Source organism: Carcharodon carcharias, chromosome 11 (assembly GCF_017639515.1).
Source record: "Carcharodon carcharias isolate sCarCar2 chromosome 11, sCarCar2.pri, whole genome shotgun sequence".
NCBI lineage: Eukaryota > Metazoa > Chordata > Chondrichthyes > Lamniformes > Lamnidae > Carcharodon > Carcharodon carcharias.
In genome coordinates this window covers 78,083,300-78,105,135 of record NC_054477.1, presented here as the reverse complement: position 1 = coordinate 78,105,135, position 21,836 = coordinate 78,083,300, and the positions used below count along the sequence as shown (strand labels likewise).

At 42.1% G+C, this 21,836-nt stretch overlaps 1 protein-coding gene across 5 annotated transcripts in view; it reads left to right on the top strand.

Annotated features, from left to right (window-relative positions):
* Window positions 1-21,836, top strand: part of tenm4 (teneurin transmembrane protein 4) — a 523,453-nt gene that overhangs the window by 418,090 nt on the left and 83,527 nt on the right. For all 5 annotated transcript variants that reach the window (XM_041199170.1, XM_041199166.1, XM_041199169.1 and 2 more), the window contains 4 exons: window positions 6,441-6,560; window positions 8,147-8,408; window positions 11,619-11,886; window positions 19,694-19,837. In XM_041199170.1, coding sequence (XP_041055104.1) covers window positions 6,441-6,560; window positions 8,147-8,408; window positions 11,619-11,886; window positions 19,694-19,837 — 794 coding nt within the window. The remainder of the gene's footprint in view (window positions 1-6,440; window positions 6,561-8,146; window positions 8,409-11,618; window positions 11,887-19,693; window positions 19,838-21,836) is intronic.

The window sequence follows — 21,836 nt, the reverse complement described above, 5'->3', positions numbered from 1 at the left end:
ACTTCTCCTTGTCCTGGCTTTGGACATACTTAGACTGCTCTTTCCTAGTCTGCTCCCCCAGCTTCTGTACAGCTCTTTCTAAGCTAACTATTCAAGCTGACTGCTTTCTGCAACAAGGTTTTTTGGGACCACTGTAGGTTTCATCCACTAGCTGAAAACTAGAGCAAATCTTCGAACTGTTTTTCCCTCACAAATCCCAAACTGAACTGATTGTCTCTGTCAGCAAACAGGTACAGATAAATTAAACAAAAGAATCTCTAACCAAGGCTCCACACTGCCCCGAATCACTGTCACTTTGGCAACGTGACATGATTTGGGATAATTCAAACAGAAATGCAAACAAATTATTTTACCTGCAACACAACTCTTTGATCCCGAAACCCATGGGAATAATTTATATTTCTAATGATGTAATTGATCTTTCTCCAGATTTCCTGGTTCCATTAGAGGCTTAAAAAAGGATTGTTCGTTGCTCGAGTTTTTTTCACTAGCAATTCTGATCTTGCAAGACAAACACAGGCTACCTTTTAAGGGTAATAAACCCAGGCCTGTCTGAGTTGCATTTACATCACAGTTGTTTTTACCAGTTTCTCAACAAAATGCCCCCGTTTTTTACATTTAAAACATTAATTCTTAAAGGTAGAAGTTATATACTAAAACATATGAATAATGAATAGATATTTTCAACAAGAGACTAATAATGAAGGTCAGACACTGTAGAGTCAAGTACCAAGTAGTAGAATGGACTGGAAGGTTACTGAAAACAGCAAAATGAGGCTAAGAGTTAAGGGAGATTTCTCATTCTGATAGAAGGTATCCTGCAGAGATCTGTGCTGGAGCCACTATTCACCATACACAAGTTATTTAAATTCAGGAATTGAAGGTACCGTTTTGGAATTTGCAGATGATAGCTAATGACACCGAGAACTGCACGAAAATATAAGAAGACATAAACAGGCTTGCTGAGTGGACAGTTAAATTGCAAATGAACTTTAATGTAGCTCAGTATAATGTGGTTCATTTGGAAGGAGGAATAAGGAGGCCACTTATTCCTTGGAAGGAATGAATCAGTTAGTGGAGCAAACAGATCTGGGAATACAGATAAACAAATCACTAAAAATAGTAATGCATGTTGTGAAGGTCAGAACTGGTGCAAAGCACTAAGGTTTATTTCATAAGGGATAGAATACAAAATTAAGGAGATAATAAATTTATTAAGACTCTTGGTTAGACCACAGTTGGAGTACTGTGTGCAGTTCTTGTTCCTATTTAACAAAAGTGATATAGACACACTGGAGGATGTGCAGAAAAGACTTAGTAGGATATTACCAGAATTGAGAGAATGCCGTGATCAGGAAATATTAAGCAGCCTGGGGCTCCTTGCTCGGGAAAGGAGAGTCCTGTGAAAGCTCTTATTATAAAGGGTTTGATGGGGTGATGGTGAAGTAACTATTTCCACTTGAGTATGGCAAGAACAAGAAGCAAAAATATGATGGTCACTAATCTGATGAAATAAAGCTTTTCAGATGAATTTCTTAATGCAGGAACTGATGAGAATATGGAACTCACTTCCACATGGAGTGCTGAAGGAGAGCCTTGATGTATGCATGAGGTAGAATGTAAGAAAGGGATTTGGTGGGTTGGAATGGGAAGAAGTAATTAGAATGGGAGGAAGCTCATAGAGTGTAATGGTGACATAGACTAGTAAAGTCAAATAGCATGTTTCTGTTTCCTAGATTCAAGGTAATTCTATGTAAGTGGTGTGGGCCAAGGAGTCATCTACCAGCCAGAAATGTGAGGGGAAAAAAAGAATAACATACAAATTATGGAAGACAATTCCTTCCCCCCGCCCTCCCCCACCTTACTGAGAATATTAAAATATTAATTTCTCGTTTATTGAGGTACTGAATAATGCAACATCATTTTTTTCACTGATCCATAAAATTTATAGAAATGACTAGCTCAGTGACATAGAATAATAAAGTATTCATGATACAAATCAGTAATAACCATGATCCACAGTCTTAAAAGAGCACATTTCACATTTTGTTGCTTATCATATTCTTGCACTTCTCTCCTTATCAGGACACTCACTTGGACAGAATACAACATGCTGACTTCCAGATGGAGTCAATCAAAGCAGTGATAAACAAGGTGCAGGAGTTCACATTTCACATTTTACTTTTCCATTTTAGTGACAGCCATTGTAATAATGGCTGGAATCTTCTGGCCCTTTGGAGAAAGCTTTGGAAGTTGGGGGTTACTGTGAAGGAACTGAAAACTGCATTGGGACCGCTCCTCGTAGCTGTCCTATCTCAGGCAGGCTTCCCAGGGCTGGACTGCCATGGGAATTGGCAACTCACCCCATGGAGGTGGGCATCCAATCAAGGAAATTAGGGCCCCCGCTTAGGAGCCATTTTCCCACACCGTTGGAACTTTCCAGGTGTTGCACGCTGAGTTTGGAGCCCAGCAATGTTTTGGAGGCAGCTTCTGAGTGGGAGGTAGGAGACAGTGTGACTGTCTCTGTGGAGATAAAATAAGGGACACTTCAGTGCCAAGAGGTGGGAGGGGGGTGTAGCTGGCAACAGTACCGACCTGGCTGGGGGAGGCAAATGCTGGTGAGGCGGCAATACTGAGGTTAGAGAGTGCAGGCCCCCTTGCAACAATCCACAGATACTTTGTTTACAATCTGCCTCCTCAGCCCCATTGATGCTCCACAAGCTACTCCCTCAACACATCACACAACATCCCACCACTCAAACACTCTCTCCCCACTCACCAGGCAGCCCTTCTTCCCAAACACCCTTATCCACCACTCACTGAGGAGGCACTGTTCCCAATCAGCCTGACTCCCCCACCATCCGAAACGTGGGGCTGACTGACAGCCCCACTCCATCCAAAACAGGACTGCCTCACCCCCCACAATCCCCACACCTCCCCTACAACCCCACACCCCTCCACACAACCCACCATCCCCCCACCCACCCCAACCCTCTTCACCCCCCAAACCCCCCCACCCCAACATGTTCACACACACCCACCCCCACCTCACCCCTGTCCTCACACCGCCCCACCCCCCCCCCCCCCCCCATCCACCACCACAGCCTGAGACATGGGACTGACTGCCCCTCCGCTTGAAACTCATACTTCAACCTCCCATCCGAGACATGGGCTACCTACCGCTCTCCCCAGCTCGGGCCTCCTGGAACCCCCACCCCCAACTTTACTTCCAGTGAATCCTCCACTCCTCCCCCAGGTTCCTTGGCTCCAGTCCCACTCCAGGCAGACAGATGACAGTCCTCTTCCATAGAGGAAATAGGCTAACATCATAGCAGTGCATGCGCAAGCACCAAAGATACAAGGGCAGTGACAAGAGGAGACTCTCCAGCAGTCTCCCAGTTGCTGTCCCAGAAATATGGGACAAATGGCATCCCAGGAGAAAATTGTACAGGACACATGACAATCAGCTAAATTACAAGACAGTCAGATGTTTGGTCACCTTGGTAGGAGGCCCATCAGAGCCTGGTCTCCATGCGCCGATGACAGAACCACAAATTTGAAAAGTCCACAGCCACAGCCAAAATCATTCTTGTTGGGTGGGTTTCTTTTCCACATTAAAGGCCTGAACAGCTCTGGACCTTCTTTGCTCTGGAGCTTCTTGAGAGCACCTTCATCTTGCGGTGCCCTTGCTGCTCATCTTCTGCCTCAGCAGTGCCCACCTCTCCCAGTGAGGCTGCCGGCTAATCAGTCCTGCAGACCTGCTCATTGGGTTCGCCACATTCCTGTTACACCCACCATGCTTAATTGGATGGCAAACGCGGAGGTGGCCAACTAGGAGGCCGCCACATGTAAAGTTGCATGCTGCCAAGGTTCATAGGCTAAAGGATCTGCAATGCTCCTGACATCAAGTTTCCGATGCCCACTTGAAAATTCAGCCTAACGATGCAGAACTGATGCTATCTTCAACGCAAAAGATCTTTTCAAGAAAGTCTAAGTATATGCTTAAAAAGGATGCTAATTTTGTTAAATAATACCACCTTGCAAAGTCTAAGAAGTTGGGAGCGATACAAGCATTACGCTATAAGGGGCTATTGCTGAATTTCTTAATGAACATTAAATACTAGCTCAAACAGTCTGAGTTACTTGTACTTCTCCGCTAGGTGTTATCAGGAAAATATGCATCCGAAATTTAATATTTTTTTATTGATAAACTATCTGTGCCATATTATTCTTTTACCAATTAGGTTTTCTATGTGATTAATGTAATTTTCAGGGAGAAAATCCCTTTTTAATGCATTTTCTTTCTCAGGAGTTTCATTGCTCAGTCAATATTTGTCTATTCATACATTACAATGGAAGTTAGTTTGGAAATATTTGTCTTTATTTGGATTTGTCCATTGGATACGGGCATGGCTGGCTATTGCCCACCCTAAAATAACTCGAGCAGATGGAGGTGAGCCACCTTCTTGACCACTACAGTCCAGATACTGTAGGTACACCCACAGCACAGTTCCAGGATTTTGACCCAGCGAAAGTGAAGGAACAGAGATATAATTCCAAGTCAGGATGGTGTGGGGCTTGAAGGGGAACTTGAAAGTGGTGGTGTTCCCACACATCTGCTGCCCTTGTCCTTCTAGGAGTGGAGGTCACAGGTTTGGAAGGTGCTGTCGAAGAAGCCTTGGTGTGTTGCTGTAGTGCATCTTGTAGATGGTACAGTGTGCTGCCAATGTGTGTCAGTGGTGGAGGGAGTGAATGTTTGTGGATGGGGTGCCAATCAAATGGGCTGCTTTGTCCTGGATGGTGTCAAGCTTTTTGAGTGTTGCTAGAGCTACACTCACCCAGGCAAGTTGAGAGTATTCCACCACATTCCTGACTTGAACCTTGTTGATGGTGGACAGGCTTTGGGGAATCAGGAGATAAGTTACTTTCCACAGAATTCCTAACTTCTCACCTACTCTTGTATGTGGCTAGTTCAGTTCCTGGGCAACGGTAACCCCCAGGATGTTGATGGTGGGGATTTCAGCAGTGGTAATGTCATTGAATGTCAAGAGGAGATGGTCATTGCCTGGTACTTGTGTGGCACAAATGTTACTTGCCACTTATCAGCCCAAACCTGAATATTGTCCAGGTCTTGCTGCATATGGACATGGACTGCTTCAGCATCTGAGGAGTCGTGAATGGTACTAAACATTGTGCAATCATCAGCAAACATTCCTACTTCTGATCTTATGATGGAGGGAAGGTCATTGATGAAGCAGCTGAAGATGGTTGGGCCTAGAAAACTACTCTGAGGAACTCCTGCAGCGATGTCCCAGCACTGACAATATTGACCCCCATTAACCACAACCATCCTCCTTTCTGCTAGGTATGACTCCAACCAGTGGAGAATTTTCCCCCTGATACTCATTCACTCCAGTTTTGCTAGGGCTCCTTGATGCCAGACTCAGTCAAATGCTTCCTTGATGTCAAAGACAGTCACTCTCACCTCACCTCGGGAGTTCAGCTCTTTTGTCCATATTTGTATCAAGGCTGTAATGAGGTCAGGAGCTGAGTGGCCTTGGCGGAACCCAAATTGAGCATTAGTAAGCTGGTTATTGCTGAGTAAGTGCTGCTTTATAGCACTGTCACCGGCACCTTCCATCACTTTGCTGATGATCGAAAGCAGACTGATGGGGTGATAATTGACTGGGTTGGATTTATCCTGCATTTTTGTGGACAGGATATACCTGGGCAATTTTCCACATTGTCAGTTAGATGCCAGTGTTGTAGCTGTAATGGAGCATCTTGGCTAGGGACATGACTGGTTCTGGAGCACAAGCCTTCAGTATTATTGTCCATAGGCCCACAGTATCCAGTTTGCAGTATCCAGTGCCTTCAGCCATTTCTTGATATCACATGGAGAGAATTGAATTGGCTGAAGACTGGCATCTGTGATGCTGGGGACCTAAGGAGGAAGCTGAGATGGAACATCCGTTTGGCACTTCTGGTTGAAGATGGTTGAAAATGCTTCAGCCTTGTCTTTTGACTGATGTCCTGACCTCCCCCATAATTGAGGATGGGGATATTTGTGGAGCCTCCTCCTCCAGTGAGTTGTTTAATTATCCACCACCATTTGTGATTGGAATTTGGATGTGCAAATAAAATAACTTTGTGATGATGGTGGTTAGCATGTGTGGCCATCCAAGATTGGTTCAGAGGCAAAATATTGCATTGTGGCAGTAAGCCATTTAAGAAGTCATGAAATACCCCATTCAAAGTGCCTTAAAAAAATTTAGCTGCAATTTTCTGTGGGGGTTTTCCTGACCTTCCAATATAACTCCAGTTCGGACAGTGGATAATTAAGCAGCGAACTTAGGTGGAACATCTCTTCACATAGAATTTGCACGGCTGTAAAATGTATACCTATATTAATTTTAATGTGTTATTTCTGCTGTTTACAGCCACACATGTGTGATACGAGGTCAAGTGGTGACAGCAGATGGCACCCCTTTGGTTGGAGTTAATATCAGCTTTGTCAACAATCCACACTATGGTTACACCATCAGCCGACAGGATGGCAGGTACAAAGCTTTACACTGACGCATCATTCCAAGAGCAACTTTATTAAAGGGAAAGCAGTTAAACTCCAGAGCTTTCTATGATGCTCGTATTTTGCCTCATGCAACCAAAAATTGAGGGAGTTGGCAGCCAGTGCCAGTGGCACCTCCCTCAAGGTGTCATTAGTAATCATTATGGGTGACTCATGCCCAGGAGCCTGTTTATTCTTCCTTCAACAGCCCCGAGGAGAATTTTGTGGTCTAAGTAAGTGAAGTTGTCTACTCTTCTCAGTCTTGCTCTCATGACCTGCTTAAGTATTCAGAATTTTGTCAAATTGTAATAAAAAGATTGATAAGATGTCCAATTAAGTAATTTGACTAAAAGAATGAAAGAGCCACCTGCAGAGTTCCCATCTTGCCTGTTTGTTTTACCTTCCCCCTCCCACTGCCCCATGATTTGCTGATGAATGGGAACTGAAATGTGCATTAAAATGTCTGCACTGAAATCTGCTGCTGGTTCAGCAGTTATACACCAATGGGTATGCAAATGAGCAAACACTGGATACTTGCACATATGTCACTCTGGAGATCATTGGCAGCAGTAAGACTTTTAAGGTACAACAGTGGTGCAAGTCCTTTGGAGGAAATTTTAGGCATCAGGAACATCCCCTGGGCTTCTCCCATTCTGCCATCACCACGTTACATGCAAAAATGAGCTTTGCATCAAAGGAGATTTCAGCTGAAGTTGCAGGAGCGAAAAGGAGAAACACAAAGGAGATTCAACTCAGCAGTGTTTACACTGCTAATTACAGACCCCCCCAGTCTGACCTGGAACTCAAGTGGCAGGAATGCCAAATCATCAAACCCACATAGGTAGCTGTTAGCAATAGCGCACATCGTAGAAGCAATCGAAGCAAGAAGCAAAGGAACAATTTAGTCCATCCTGTCTCGCAGCAAATATAATTGGCAAAAAAAAACTCCAAATCAGATTGTGACCTAAGCTTACTTCAGATAATATATGCAACATATTGCACTCCTTATATCAGACTCTCCCTGAGCAATACCATGGGGCACCCAGACCTTTATAGTCAACATAAATATTAAGTGAGGCAATCCTTTAAAGGACAAATATTTCACTATTTGCATCTGAATGTATTTCATGTTTTTGATGGATGACTCTGCTATCAAATAAGTCTGTTCTTCCAAGATTGCATATTAATAAAAGTGTCTAAATATCAATTTATTAAAGAAGTCTACCTCCTGATCAACAAGCTTTACCTTTACCTGCTGCATCTGTTCCAGAGTACAAGCTGTCAAGAAGTTGACAGATGCCGTTTTGGTTAATTTTGTAACTTTGTAATCTTGGCAGGAGCCTTGCTTGTCAGCAACATGTATTGGAAATTTATGCATACACTTTGAATAGTTTTCTGTCCATTTAAATTGACGGTTAAAAAATTGTGCATAGTTTTTACCCGCATTTCTGATGTGTGCTGCTGTTGAGATCCTTGCCTGCTGGTAGTACGAAGTTGGAAAATTACATCTGTCATGTGGTTTTATACAAGGTAAACCTTTTGAAAACAAATTGTCTTGTTCTGTCCTCCAAATACTAGCTTTGATTTGATGACTAACGGAGGGGTTTCGGTCACGATACACTTTGAGCGCTCTCCGTTCATCACTCAGGAGCATACACTTTGGCTGCCGTGGGACCGTTTCTTTGTCATGGACACTGTCATCATGAGGCATGAAGAGAATGAGATCCCTAGCTGTGACCTGAGTAATTTTGCTCGTCCCAATCCAATTGTCGCTCCATCACCATTGACTGCATTTGCCGGCTCATGCCAAGAGAAAGGGCCCATAATTCCTGAAATACAGGTACTGTGTCAAAAACCATTTACTCCTTCACCTATATTCATCCTTAATGCTTACAAGGAACATCAGAGTGAAAATGCTTGCATGGTGATTGCATTGAAGTTCATAATATAGTGAACATATTCCTAATCAAAATACAAAATCTAGGAGTAAACATTATGATTCAGTGCTCCTGCAGTGGATCATTGTATGATGGATGCATATCAGAAATTCAGTGGCCTGATGTACATGATTTTCCATACGCGATAGACATTTAAAATAATTATTAAATAGATGCATTACCATAGAAAAACATGAAAAATATATTTTCTTAAGCTGACTAGGTCAAATTTAACTGTTAAAATTGGAGGGACTCAGTGACACGTGGATTGTGCATTGCTCTTTCCTTTCTGGTGCAGAAGTTTGAATCCAGTTTAACTAGACAATGGGTGGAGTTTTATGTCCCTTTTGGTGTTGGGCATCAGTTTCATGCTGTCGTGAAACCAGTTTGCCGTTGTCTGCTCCGTCCGTCAATAGTGGGCCACCTTTCCTGCCCCTGGATGTCAGGAACATATTTTTAATACATCTACATATCATTATAAGCCCTACTCACCGGAATCAATCCCCCCTCCCCACCACGCTGGATCAGGCACAATCACGCCGACGTTTTTCACAGCTGAACATAAGTGACATGCGCTTGGCGAGCTGCACTTCACTTGGGACTTTGAGGCTTGTTTACCTACCTTGCTTTGGGCAGCACTTGTCATCAGTGCCAGGCTTCGCAAGCAGCACCACATCACTTTTAGGGGGGTCTCTAAATATAAGACCAGTCATAAGGTGGGGGTTACTTTTCAATGGCTGCAGGGCTAGGGCTTGCTTGGAGAAGGGTGAGAAGTGGCCTCAGGCAAGAGAAGAGGCTGCAGGGTGACTGGGGAAGGGCATGTATGGGGTACATGTTGATCTATGCAAGTGGCCTCAAGATGGTGAAGGCTGAAGAGGCACTGTCCAGAGAAGATGAGGCCAGATGGAGATTTGAGGTTATGTGTGTGAGAGTGAGTGGTGACATCCCTTGAGCTGGCAGTGAGTGAGATGCCAGTGAATGTGTGATGGGCTTGTGATGTGTGTGTGTTGAGAGTGATGAGAATGTTGCCTTACCTTGGTGGCAAAGATGAGATTATTCACCCATTTTCTGCACTGGACAGCAGACCTCTTCTGTGCAGCATTGGCACTGACCACCACTGTCGCCACCGCCCAAGTTGGACTGGTGAGACTGATGGACCTCCTGCGGCCATTGCGGCAGGCTCCAGCAGTGTCCAGAAGGCATCCCAGGGATGCCTCACTGAATTTGGGGGCTGCACTCTTCTTGGCCTTTGGGGCCACTTCATCACTGGACCAGGCCTGGGCTGCAAGCATTGAGAAGTGTGCGCCCGGCTGCAGTTTAAATAAGGTGCCCGGCGTGAGGAAACGGTGAGGTATCGGCTTTGCGGGCAAATCATAGGCCACCTGCCAGTGAGATGGCATGTTTCCTGTTGCTGTATAATATAATGAGGCAGGAATGGGGCAATAAGGTACGAAAAGCCGCCATTGCAGCCAGTGGGTAAAATGTCCTTTTTCCCACCTCCTACCGCACTTAAGGCGGAATGATCTCAGATTTGCACTATGTAAGCTCCTTCCCTCTGTTAGATTACTGGCTCTGTTTTAGCATGGAATAACACTGAGCATCCTCAATCTCTTCCTAGTGGCTCTGGGTCCATGGCACTAAATGGTCCAAAATATGTGCCAATTGGCATTCTAACTCATAGGGTTGGATTTTACGGCCCCTGCCCACTTCCGCCAGCTAAAAAGTCAGGTGGGAGCGTGCCCATGATCAGCTGCCTTGCAGCAATATAACGCTGGAAGAAGCGTTAATTGCTTTAACACAAGATTTACGCCCCTTTTTCAGGAGGAAATCCCACTTTAGGGAGCTTCTGGCCAGTCAGACATCCAGAGACTCTGTTGTCCAAACTGAGCCAGCTATGAGCAGTGGCCAGAGCTGGGACTAGAGGCAGTCCCATCACACCGAGGAGCCCAGATAAGTCTGGCGTCAGATGTTTCAGTGAGGCAGGGGATGCGGTTGGGTTCAAGAGGCCAAGGAGAGGGTTAACTGTGAGGGGAAATTACCTGGGAAGGGGACGGCGCCTCCTATTGGGTTCGGGGGGTGGGGGGGGGCAATGACATCCAGACTCTTTGCCCAACACCAGTACATATAGCTAAAACTGCTGGGCTTCCCACTTGGTGTGGACCTATACCCCACAATGGATAAAACACCAATTGAGCGAGATGAGGCCCTTAACTGGCCATTATTTGGTTTTTATAAGGGCCTTAATAGGCCCAAGGGCAGGGGTGATGCCTGCCAGAATGAAAAACAGTAAAAACTGGAAAGTATGAATACTGGTCCGAACTGGTCTTGTATACCTTAAAACAGTGCACTAGTAAAAGCTGGGAAATAAGAGTATCAGTCCAAACTGTTTTTCCTTTCTGGGTGACACTTCCCCGCATCCCCCACCCCAATCAAAAATTGGTTTGGGGCAGTCGGATAGGTGGCAAGAAGGCCACCTGCTGGGTTTTGTACTCCAACCTTCCCCATCTTCAAACCCACCAGAGGAGGAGAGTAAAATCCAGCCCATAGAGGCTGTCATTGTTCTTGAGAGGAAGAATGACCCAGAATGTAAATGTACTCGGTTTGACCATTACTCTTCATAGAATAAAGTGATGGACATTTTCATAGAATTGTAAAGTATGAGTAATACAAGTGTACCAGACTGCCAGACCCCATTTTTACAAAAAAAAAGTGCTGTAGCACTTTGAAAGGGAAAATTGGAAACTTGTTACAACTAATTGTAGTACTGCCACGCTGCAGCTGGAAAAATTTAAGTGATTTTTCAACTGGCTCCTGCCAGTTCTGTTCTTCAACCAACCACTGGTAGGTATATAAGAGTGGGATACTTGAGTTTTGCTTACTCTGTGGGAAATGCTTGGCTACAAATAGCTGTTTACAGAGGTGAAAACCTCATGATGTGGAGAATGAAAAGCACAAAAATTGTTCTCCTCATTCGTGGCACAATAGATCAGTGGTTTGTGCTCCAAGCCTTTGTCTTTAAGTTCCTCATGCACCCTGGAAGAATGGTGGCAGAATGTTAACATTTCTTTTTCATTTATTATTTGCTACAGTCTTTCTACCTTTTCTGTTCACAGGCTTTACAAGAGGAGATAACTATTCCAGGTAGTAAAATGAAGCTGAACTATGTCAGCAGCCGCAATGCTGGTTACAAATCAATCATGAAGATTAGTCTGACCCACCCCTCCATCCCCTTCAATCTAATGAAAGTACATCTCCTGGTGGCTGTGGAAGGCCGGCTCTTCCAGAAGTGGTTTCCTGCTACCCCTGACCTATCCTATTACTTCATCTGGGACAAAACTGATGTTTACAGCCAAAAGGTTTATGGACTATCGGAAGCATTTGGTAGGTTTCATAATGCTACAGGCATCTTTTGTGTTGATTGACAGAGCTGGTGATTGTGGTGTTGAAAATAGTATCTGTAGGTTGACCAGGGATTTGGCCACAGTAAATCAACTTACTTTAGTCGCAGCTTTTAACATCTTGTTGATTTTCACTTTCCAATTATACCTTTACCATTTCCCTTAGGCCCAAACTCCATTCCAAAGTTCGTCTCTTTTAAAATTCCTGAGATTTACGTCCGAGTGGTGGCAAATATCCATTCTCAGTGGTCAAGAAGGCAGAGAGAGTGGCCTTTTCCAGTTTCCCTGTTCCTGAGGAATTGTGTTATTTGACACAAATCCAGTCACTAAATGAGATCAAGAACACACCAGAGGGAGAATTTTCTCCCCGTTGGGCAGGCTGTTCAGGAGCGGGCGCGGGTGGTGATCGGTTACATGCCACAATTTTGTGTGGGCGGGCCTCCGTGCGTGATGCGCACCCAGAAGTGGTTAGCACTACCTGTGTGGGCGGGGGGAGGAGGGAGAGTTGGGGCCTGTGCTTTTTCACACACATACAGAAATCTCCCTGAGGCAGCTCTGTGCCTCAGGGGGATTACTTTGAGAATGAAAGGTTGAATAAAAAAATTGAAAAAAATTTTCAGACATGTCCCCTAATGGGACATGCCAATAAATGTTACTAAAAAATTTTCATAAACTTATAAACCCTTCATCAAACATCATCCCGACTATGAATGAGGTTCCATGAAAAATGCGAAGGCTGCCTGGGCTCTTCGCCTGCCCGCCAACCTTAAGGTTGGACGGGCAGCCCACAAATACCTCAATTAGTTTAATAATGGCCTTAATAGGCCTTTGACAGTTCGGTGGACATGCAGCCAACTCTGCTGCCCGCCCGCCAAACTGAGGATCAGAATGATGCGTGGTGATTTTGGGACGCACGCCCGATGTTACCACGCGTCATTTTACGAGTCGGTGAGCAGGGCCCGCCCTAGCACACCAACCAGAAGATTCAGGCCCAGGTGTTAAAGGTAACACCAAGGTGACTGCAACTATTTTCAATGGCTCATTACTTGTTTTCCAGCTCACTGTATTGTACTTTCTTCTTTTTTGTGAACTATTCTCCAGTGGGACGTTGAGGCTAATTGCCAAATGAGGACAAGTCAAATAAGCTGTCCCAATTCCCTTTTGCAGCATATAAGCTAGAGCATTATTCTGATTTTCCCCTCTAAAATATTGAAGAGAATGAAGCCCTTGATGAAAAGTGGCTCAATTTTACATTGAAAGGCATGTGGTGTGTTTCATGAAAATATCAATCATAATTGAAGTATTCTCAGTAGAGTTTGAAAGTATGCTCAGAAGCTAGCCAGAATGCAGGGTTGTTGATAGGTATAATTGAATACTATTTTTTTGTCACATCAATGAGGTGTTCCCTCTAAATACACAACACAGTCACCATCTCTTTGAAAGCAGAAGAACAAATTCTGTAAAAAGTAGCTAACTTATTCAATGATGGTTTTGTTAAAAATGTGTTCATCTCAAAGGTTTCCTTGATGATTATATTGAAATGAAACCCGTTTGTAATTTCTCATTCATTGTCATTTTTTTTTAATGCTGAATATTTAAATCAACTCTGTCACTTCTTTCAACACTCATGTTGTCTCTGTAATTTTCATAATTACACCGTCATGCAGCTGGTGAAATGACAACAAGCAACATCTTCAGCAGTCAATCAATTCATATTTGTCAAGAAGTCAAATCATCCAAAATTGAATAGCAATGTATTCACACTAGTTCTAAGCAGAAGTTGTACTTTTTACTTGACAGCAAGTTATAATGTTTATAAAGTGAATTTATTCACAATTTCATGGGCCCGAAAAGAAGGGACCAGTTATAATATGGATACAAACCAGTGATAGAAATTGCTTCTTTCTAAGAAATCATTGAAGCTGCCAAGAATTCTGCACCTTACCTGGTTCAAATTCATTATTTTTAATTATGGCTTTACAAAAACTTTATAATTGGAAATTTAACACATACATTGTTAGCCTTTCTGCTTCACCATTAAATACTACATGACTTTATTTTAGAGAAAAGATTGACAGTTGAAAGGTTGAGGGTTTTTTTTAGACTTTCCGTTGCATTACAATAACATCTTTCCAATAGTTACTTTATTTCATGCTTGTTTGTGCTGGATCTCATGAGTTTGTCCTCAGATTTTTCCAGTTTATTCCTTCCTGCATTCTAAACTTAGTGTTAATAGTAAATGTATCCCAGAGAAGGGATTGAGATCAAATTTATTTCTTCACTCCGAAATAAGACGCTAACTTGGTAAACTACAACCTAAGATAGGTGAAACCATTTCATGTTTTAAATTTGAGTTCTATAAAAATGAAAAGCCATTAGGAGTGCTGCGTTCATGCTCATTAATCCCAATAAGACCTCCTTCACTGCAGAAAAGGACACAGCATAGACCCTGTTTACATAAAGATTTCCATATTATTATGGAAGCAGTGTTAATGACTGGTCAGCAAAAGGGGACACAGAAATGGAATCTTGATGTATTGTGGACAAAATAAAGAAACTTTGAGTTCTAAATATACTGAATACTTAAGACTAAAATTTATAATTTAAATATATTCCTCTGTTCTCTTTTTCATAAAAGAATTAACTTGCTTGTTATAATTGGTTTAACAACACCTTTAAAATAAAGAGCACAGGAATGTATTAAAGATCTATGAAGTGTTCATACACTAGTATGGGCAGCAATAATTTCCAAGATTAATTTTTCTTAGTTTTTAATGGCTTAATCTTAAGGATACAAAAAACCTTATGAGCTAGACAAGAGGTAAACCTGCAGGTGCAAGGATCATGTCACTCAGGATGACATAGATTGGAACCAGAATATTGAAGGGTATGTGACACTTAGGAAGGACAGGAAGCTAAGAAAAGGTGGAGGGGTCACTCTGTTAATTAATGATGGTATTAGCACATTAGAGAAGAATGACCTAAGTTCAGGAGACTAGGATATAGAAGCGATTTGGGTTGAGATGAGAAATGATGAAGGAAAGAAGTCACTTGTGGGAGTGGTGTAGAAGCCCCCTAAATGTAACTACACAGGACAGAGTATAAAGGAAAAGTGTAAGCCATTAGGGTTTTGGAGTTAAAAAAAACCCCTTCAAATTAAATCTCTAGTTTCGAACGCTTAATTTCTAACACAAGGGTCCTCAGTTGTACCTGATCTAATAAGGTACAAATAAGTAGTATTTATGAATAAAGTAGAATTTATTAAGCAAGATTTTGCATGTACTTAAAAAACACAATGAAGACAACATGGAAGTTGCTCATCCCTCAAGTTCCTAGGATTCCTTGGCGTTGCCAACACAAGCAATGTCTTTCTCTTCTTCTGGCTCTGAAGTGATGTTGAACTGTGTCCAGAAGCCATGGTAACACTATGCCAATGAAGACTCCAATTTTCCAACTTTTATCCTTACTACCTATTATTCCACAATCCCTTATTTGGAAATGGTCCAAATTCACCTCTTCCATTGGCTTAGTGTGCGAGCCATCTGATGTCACCCCATTCCTGTAACTAGAGTCATGTAGACTCAAGACAAATGTCTGTCCCTTGTTTCCTGGGCCTCCAGATTTCACATTCCATTACAAACAAATGATACATCCTTGAGATACAGAACAGTTACAACAATGTCACATCCTCTTGTCAATAGTACGCCTATCACATAAATATACTCTAACCCATTCCTGAAAATATTAAAGCCATTAAGGCCAAATGTTAATTACACTTCCTATCATAATACCATAAGAAAAGAAAAGTTTCCTTCCAGTACAGATGTTCTGCCCTACAGATATGGTTAATCAATTAAATCAATGCATGAGTTTGTGTTTAAAGGTAGTGTCATCCTAAGTTAAAACTACTATTCAGCATTTCATCAAACATAGAGCTGTTGAATCCAGACTCTCAGGCAACTTAAAGTCATAAAACCATTAAGTGTAGTTTCTCACAAGCAACAGTTTCCATCCTATGAAGTATCCCGCTGCCTTGACTCCCATTGCCTCACTAACAGAAATTCAAGCTGAACTGTTTAAAAGCATTAAAAATAAAATCCATAGGTATTATGTCAAACCAACAACAGATGCTAAAAATTAGTAGTATTATTAAAATCTGACATAAGATAATGGGAGCTTGTCAGAAAGTTATGGCGATAATCATGGGGGTTTTAATCTACATCTAGACTGGAAAAATCTGATGGGCAATGGTAGCATAGATGACAATTCCCTGGGTCCTAATGGACTTCACCCCTGAAAGAAATGGCTAGTGAGACAATTGATGTGTTAGTTTTAATTTTACAGCATTCCCTAGATTCACGGAAGGTTCCATTCGATTAGAAAATAGCAAATGTAATGTCTTCATTCAAAAAGGGAGGGAGAAGAAAGCAAGAAACTACAGGCCAGTTGGCTTAACATCTGTTATAGGGAAACTGTTAGAAGCTATTATTAAAGATGTTATGGCAGGGCTCTTAAAAATATTCAAGACAATCAGGCAGTCAATATGGTTTTGTGAAAGGGAAATCCTTGAACCAGTTTATTAGAGTTCTTTGAAGGAGCCACATGTGCTGTGGATAAAGGGGCACTGGTGGATGTACTGAACTTAGATTTCCAGAAGGTTTTTGATACCCAGAAGGAAAAATCAGTTTGGACCAGTACTCTTATTTCCCCGTTTTTACTGGTGTTCCATTTTAAGGTATACAAGACCAGTTTGGACCAGTATTCTTAGTTCCCATTTTTTACTGTTTTTCCATTCTGGGTAAAGTGCCACATCAAATGTTATTGTGGAAAGTAAAAGCTCATGGTGTAGGAGGTAACATGTTGGCATGGATAGAAGATTTGCTGGCTACCAGGAAACAGTTGGCATAAATGAGTCATTTTCTGGTTGGCAAGATGTAATGAGTGGTATGCCACAGGGATCAGTACTGCGGACACAACTTTTTACAGTTTATATAAATGACTTTAATGCAGGGACTGAAGATATGGTTGATAAATATGCAGATCATACAAAAATAGATAGGAAGGTAAGCTGTGAAGAGGACATAAAGAGGCTACAAAAGGACATAGGTTAAATGAGTGGGCAAAGATCTGGCAAATGGCACACAATGTGGGTAAATGTGAAATTGTCCATTTTGGCAAGAAGAATTTTTAAAAAGCATATTATCTAAATTGGGAGAGATTGCAGAGCTCTGAGATTCAGAGGGACCTTGGTGTCCTAGTGCACGAATCACAAAAGGCTAGTATGCAGGTACAGCATATAATTAGGAAAGCTAATAGAATGTTGTTGTTTATTGTGAGGGGAATTGAATAAAAGACACCTTCGGTGTGTCCGCAAGCATGTCCCAGACCTCCCTGTAGCTTGCCATTTCAACACCCCACCCTGCTCTCATGCCCACATGTCCGTTCTTGGCCTGCTGCAATGTTCCAGTGAAGCTCAACACAAACTGGAGGAACAACACCTCATCTTCCGGTTAGGCACTTTACAGCCTTCTGGACTGAATGTTGAGTTCAACAACTTTAGATCATGAACTTTCTCCTTCATCCCCACCCCCTTTCCGATCCCCACTTTTTCCAATAATTTATATATATTTTTCTTTTCCCACCTTTTGCCATTATTTTTAAATGTATTTCCATCTATTGTTTTATCTCTACCTTTTAGCCTTTTTCGATTCCTTCCCCCCCACCCCACCCCCACGAGGGCTATCTGTACCTTGCTTGTCCTGCTTTCTACCCTTATTGTCACCTATTAGCACATTTCTTAGCTAATATCACCACCGTCAAGACTTCTTTGTCCTTTTGTCTATGACATCTTTTGGCAATCTCCAACTATCACTGGCCCTCTATCCAGCTCTACCTGTCCCACCCAACCACCACCACCACCACCAACACCACCACCACCACCACCCCCCCCCCCCCACCCCCCCACCCACCCACCCAACCACCTTAAACCAGCTTATATTTCACCTCTTTCCTATTTTTCCTTAGTTCTGTTGAAGAGTCATTTGGACTCGAAACGTTAACTGTATTCCTCTCTGTAGATGCTGTCAGACCTGCTGAGTTTTTGCATGTATTTTGGTTTTTGTTTTGGATTCCCAGCATCTACAGTTTTTTGCTTTTATAAAAGAGTAGGGAGGTTATGCTTCAGCTATACAGGGTACATCTAGAATACCATGTACAGTATAGGTCTCCTTATTTAATGAAGGATGTAAATACATTAGCAGCAGTTCAGAGAAGTTTTACTAGACTAATACCAGGAATAGGCGGGCTATCTCCCAAGGAAAGGTGGGACAAGCTAAGCTTCTATCCACTGGAGTTCAGAAAGTAAGAAACAACATGATTGAAACGTTTAAGATCCTGACGGGTCTTGGCAAGGTGGATGTGGGAGGGATAATTCCTCGTGGGAGAATCTAGAACTAGGGGCCACTGTTTAAAAATAAACAGTCGCTCATTTAAGACATGGATGAGGAGAAATTGTTTCTCTCAGGGTCATGAGTCATTGAAACTGTTCCTCAAAAGGCAGTGGAAACAGAATCTTTAAATATTCTTAAGATAGAGGTAGATAGATTCTTGATAAGCAAGGTGGTGGAAAGTTACTTGGGGTAAGTGGGAGGTTACAATCAAATCAGCCATGATCTTATTGAATGATCGAGCAGGCTTTCGGGGCCAAGTAGCCTACTTCTGCTCCTAATTCGTATGTTCGTAAAGTGGCTGGGAAATCATAGAGGGAGAATCAGAGGTGGAGGGCAAGGAAAAACCAGTCAAACTTGGAAATGACTGGTACTGGTCTGAACTAGAGTTCAGTGTTAAGATATGCAAGTTCAGATTGGACCAGTGCCAGTCATTTCCTAAGTTCTAATGGTTTTTCCTTTATGGGGTGTGGAAGGGTGAGTCGGAGATTGAGGGGGGAATCGGAGATTGGGGAGGCAGTTGGAGATTGCAGGGCGTGTGTGAAATCATGATGGGTGTCATGGGGGAGAGGATCAGGGTCAGGGATGTAATTCAGCTGCTTGTGTGTTGTGCAAAGAAGTAAGCTTGTTGGACTTAGAGGAAACATTGCTCTTCCAGTCACAAGCAATGTTATACCTGACTTAGCTCATGGATCTGTCCCTTCTGGCTTCCTTTAGCTGCTGGGATTTTCAAAAGCTAGAAAACCCAGCCTCAGTGAGTTGAAAATAAAATTCCTGTTTAAGTGGAGGCCCACAGCTCCTTAAACAGATCTTACTGTCTGGTCTGCCCCTGAGATTCAGTTAGCCACCAGCCCTTGGACCCTTACCATTAAAACTGGAAATAGGCAGGCTGGGGTTGGATTTGGTGGTGTTAACATGTACCCCCGAACCATTGTCCTTGTGGGTTAAAAATCCTTTAATGATGTGATATGAGTACCTTATCAATTATATTCCTGCTAACATAGTACTTTACAAATTTAGTCTTTTTCAGAGGTAAGTTTGTCCATTATTATGCAGACACATATACCACTGGTCTTGAATATAGCTGCTAAATCTTGCTTCAAGTGCGTCCATTAGCAAGCATTTGTGTGAGATGACCTTTTTTCCTCCTGTCTGAACCAGATCACTATATACATTTCTTCATCTTGGGAGACCTATTGGTATTAGCTCAATGGTGCATCTAACCCCATCTTCAAAGTGTTTTACTGATGTTTAATCAGGCTAATTGATTTTTAAATAGATTGGCAGAGATAGTTCTTTCCATAATATGCTCTGTTTGACCTATTTTCAATTGTACCCTTGCAGTGTCTGTGGGTTATGAATATGAATCATGTCCTGATCTGGTACTCTGGGAGAAGCGTACTGCAGTTCTGCAAGGCTATGAATTAGATGCATCTAACCTGGGTGGATGGACCTTAGACAAGCACCATGCCCTCAACATACAAAGTAGTAAGTAAACAGTAGAACAGTCATTGCAGAAGAATTTACGTGCTTGAAACCATATATGGAAATAAAAAGAAAAAAAAATGTAGATTCCATAAATCCATAAATATAAAATTGAAATGCCGACAATACATAATAGATGTATCACCATTGGAAAAGAGAAAAGATAGATATATGTTTTGTCTGTGGAACAGGGGCCACATTAACTTGAATTGAAAACAGAAAATGGTGGAAAAAGTCAGCAGGTCTGACAGCTTCTGTAGAGAGAGAAACTGAGTTAACATTTCAAGTCCATATGGCTCTTCTTCAGATCTCTCAGCTTCACTACTCTGAAGAAGAGTCATACGGACTCGAAACATTAACTCTGTTTCCCTCTGCACAGATGCTGCCAGACCTGCTGAGTTTTTCCAAGATTTTCTGTTTTTATTTCAGATTTCCAACATCCGCAGTATTTTGCTTTAGTCACATTAACTTGTTTATTCTTTTTACAGATGGTGGTGGGCCTGCTGTGTATTTTCAGCAATCTCTATTTTTATTTTTCGTAACAATTTAAATATAAGGTTGGATTTTCTGACCTGCTTCCCCCCAATTTTTGGAATTTGAACAGCCATTGGGAGGATAAATCTGACAGAATTTATTCCACCAGGTGCCTTGTACCTTTCATGGAAGGACTTTCAAAATGAATGGTCCATTTTCCCTAATGGAATTGATTCAGAAGCAAGAGGGAAACAAATGGCTACAGCTATGAGGATTTGCTGGACATGATACACTATGCTACTGCAGGCGGTGCAACTGTTTCCTTTTCTCCCTCATCCAAGGCCTAGCAGAAATAATAATGTTGCTGGAAGCCCACCAAAATAAAATTTAAAGGAGCCTGACCCTGGTCAATTGCAAAATCTAGGCCATGGACTTCCAATCGTTTCATCAAACTAAGTTGGCTTGCCCTGGTATATAAACGAAAAGATGGGAAAACAATAAGACTTAAATTCCGTAGCACCCCAAAGTGGGTGCAATTTTGCCAGCATTTGAAAGCTAACTTAATCAGATTTGGAAAAAGTAACTTTGACCAGTGGAAATGACCAAAAGATTCTGAATTTTATAAAAGAAATTTAGACATTTGAAACCTTGGTTCTAGGCTTTTTTATAGGATAACCTTCATTCTAGAGATAAACAGTTCAGTTCTGCCAATATTGCAATTATTTGATGTGCTTTGTTTCATGAATAAGAACTTGATTGAAGTTCCAACGATTGTAAACAATCATCTGTAAGCTTGATTTGTCTGATGCCCAAATATCTGTCTCACCGAAGATACCTATGAATTATCCTTGACCTTACAACTCTTCTAAAAGCAGAATGAACAAACCAGAAATGGACAAGTCAGTCACATATGAAAGAAACAAGATTGATAATCATTGCAATGAAGGGTATCTGTGACCGTTACCTCTCTTTCTTCTTTCAAATGTTGGCTGGCCTTTTGTCCATATCTATAATTTTCTATTGTTATGACTGGTCCCCCGGTGAAGGCCCCCAACTCATTAACTTCCTGAATGGGACCCAATTTTGTTATGCTCCCAGGTGAGGAGGAATGAGCTGGCTCCCCTTCTTTATTCAGCCACCTCAGTTGGTCGCAACTAGGTTGATTTAAAAGGGTTCCCTTCCCCTGTGGATACCCTTTCCCAGTCCAAATGTATTTATTTTTAGAATATTTTTAGAAGGAGCCAATTTAACCAAGTTTTCTTGAGTCAAAGAAAGAGTAAGTTTATTAGCGACTAAAACCTGAGAAAAATAATAAAAATGCAACACACGTACACACAGATTAGAAATGAAGATTTAAGACTCCAAACAAAAGTTTTTAAAAATACAAAAGTCTTTGGATTGTCCATGAGGCATGGATGGCAGTACGTTGTGGCCATTAATTTGGGTGATTCTGGTAGAGCTGACTTGGACAGTTTCACTGTTAGTTTGGAGACACTTGGTTCTACAGGTTGACTGAAAGGCTGTCCTA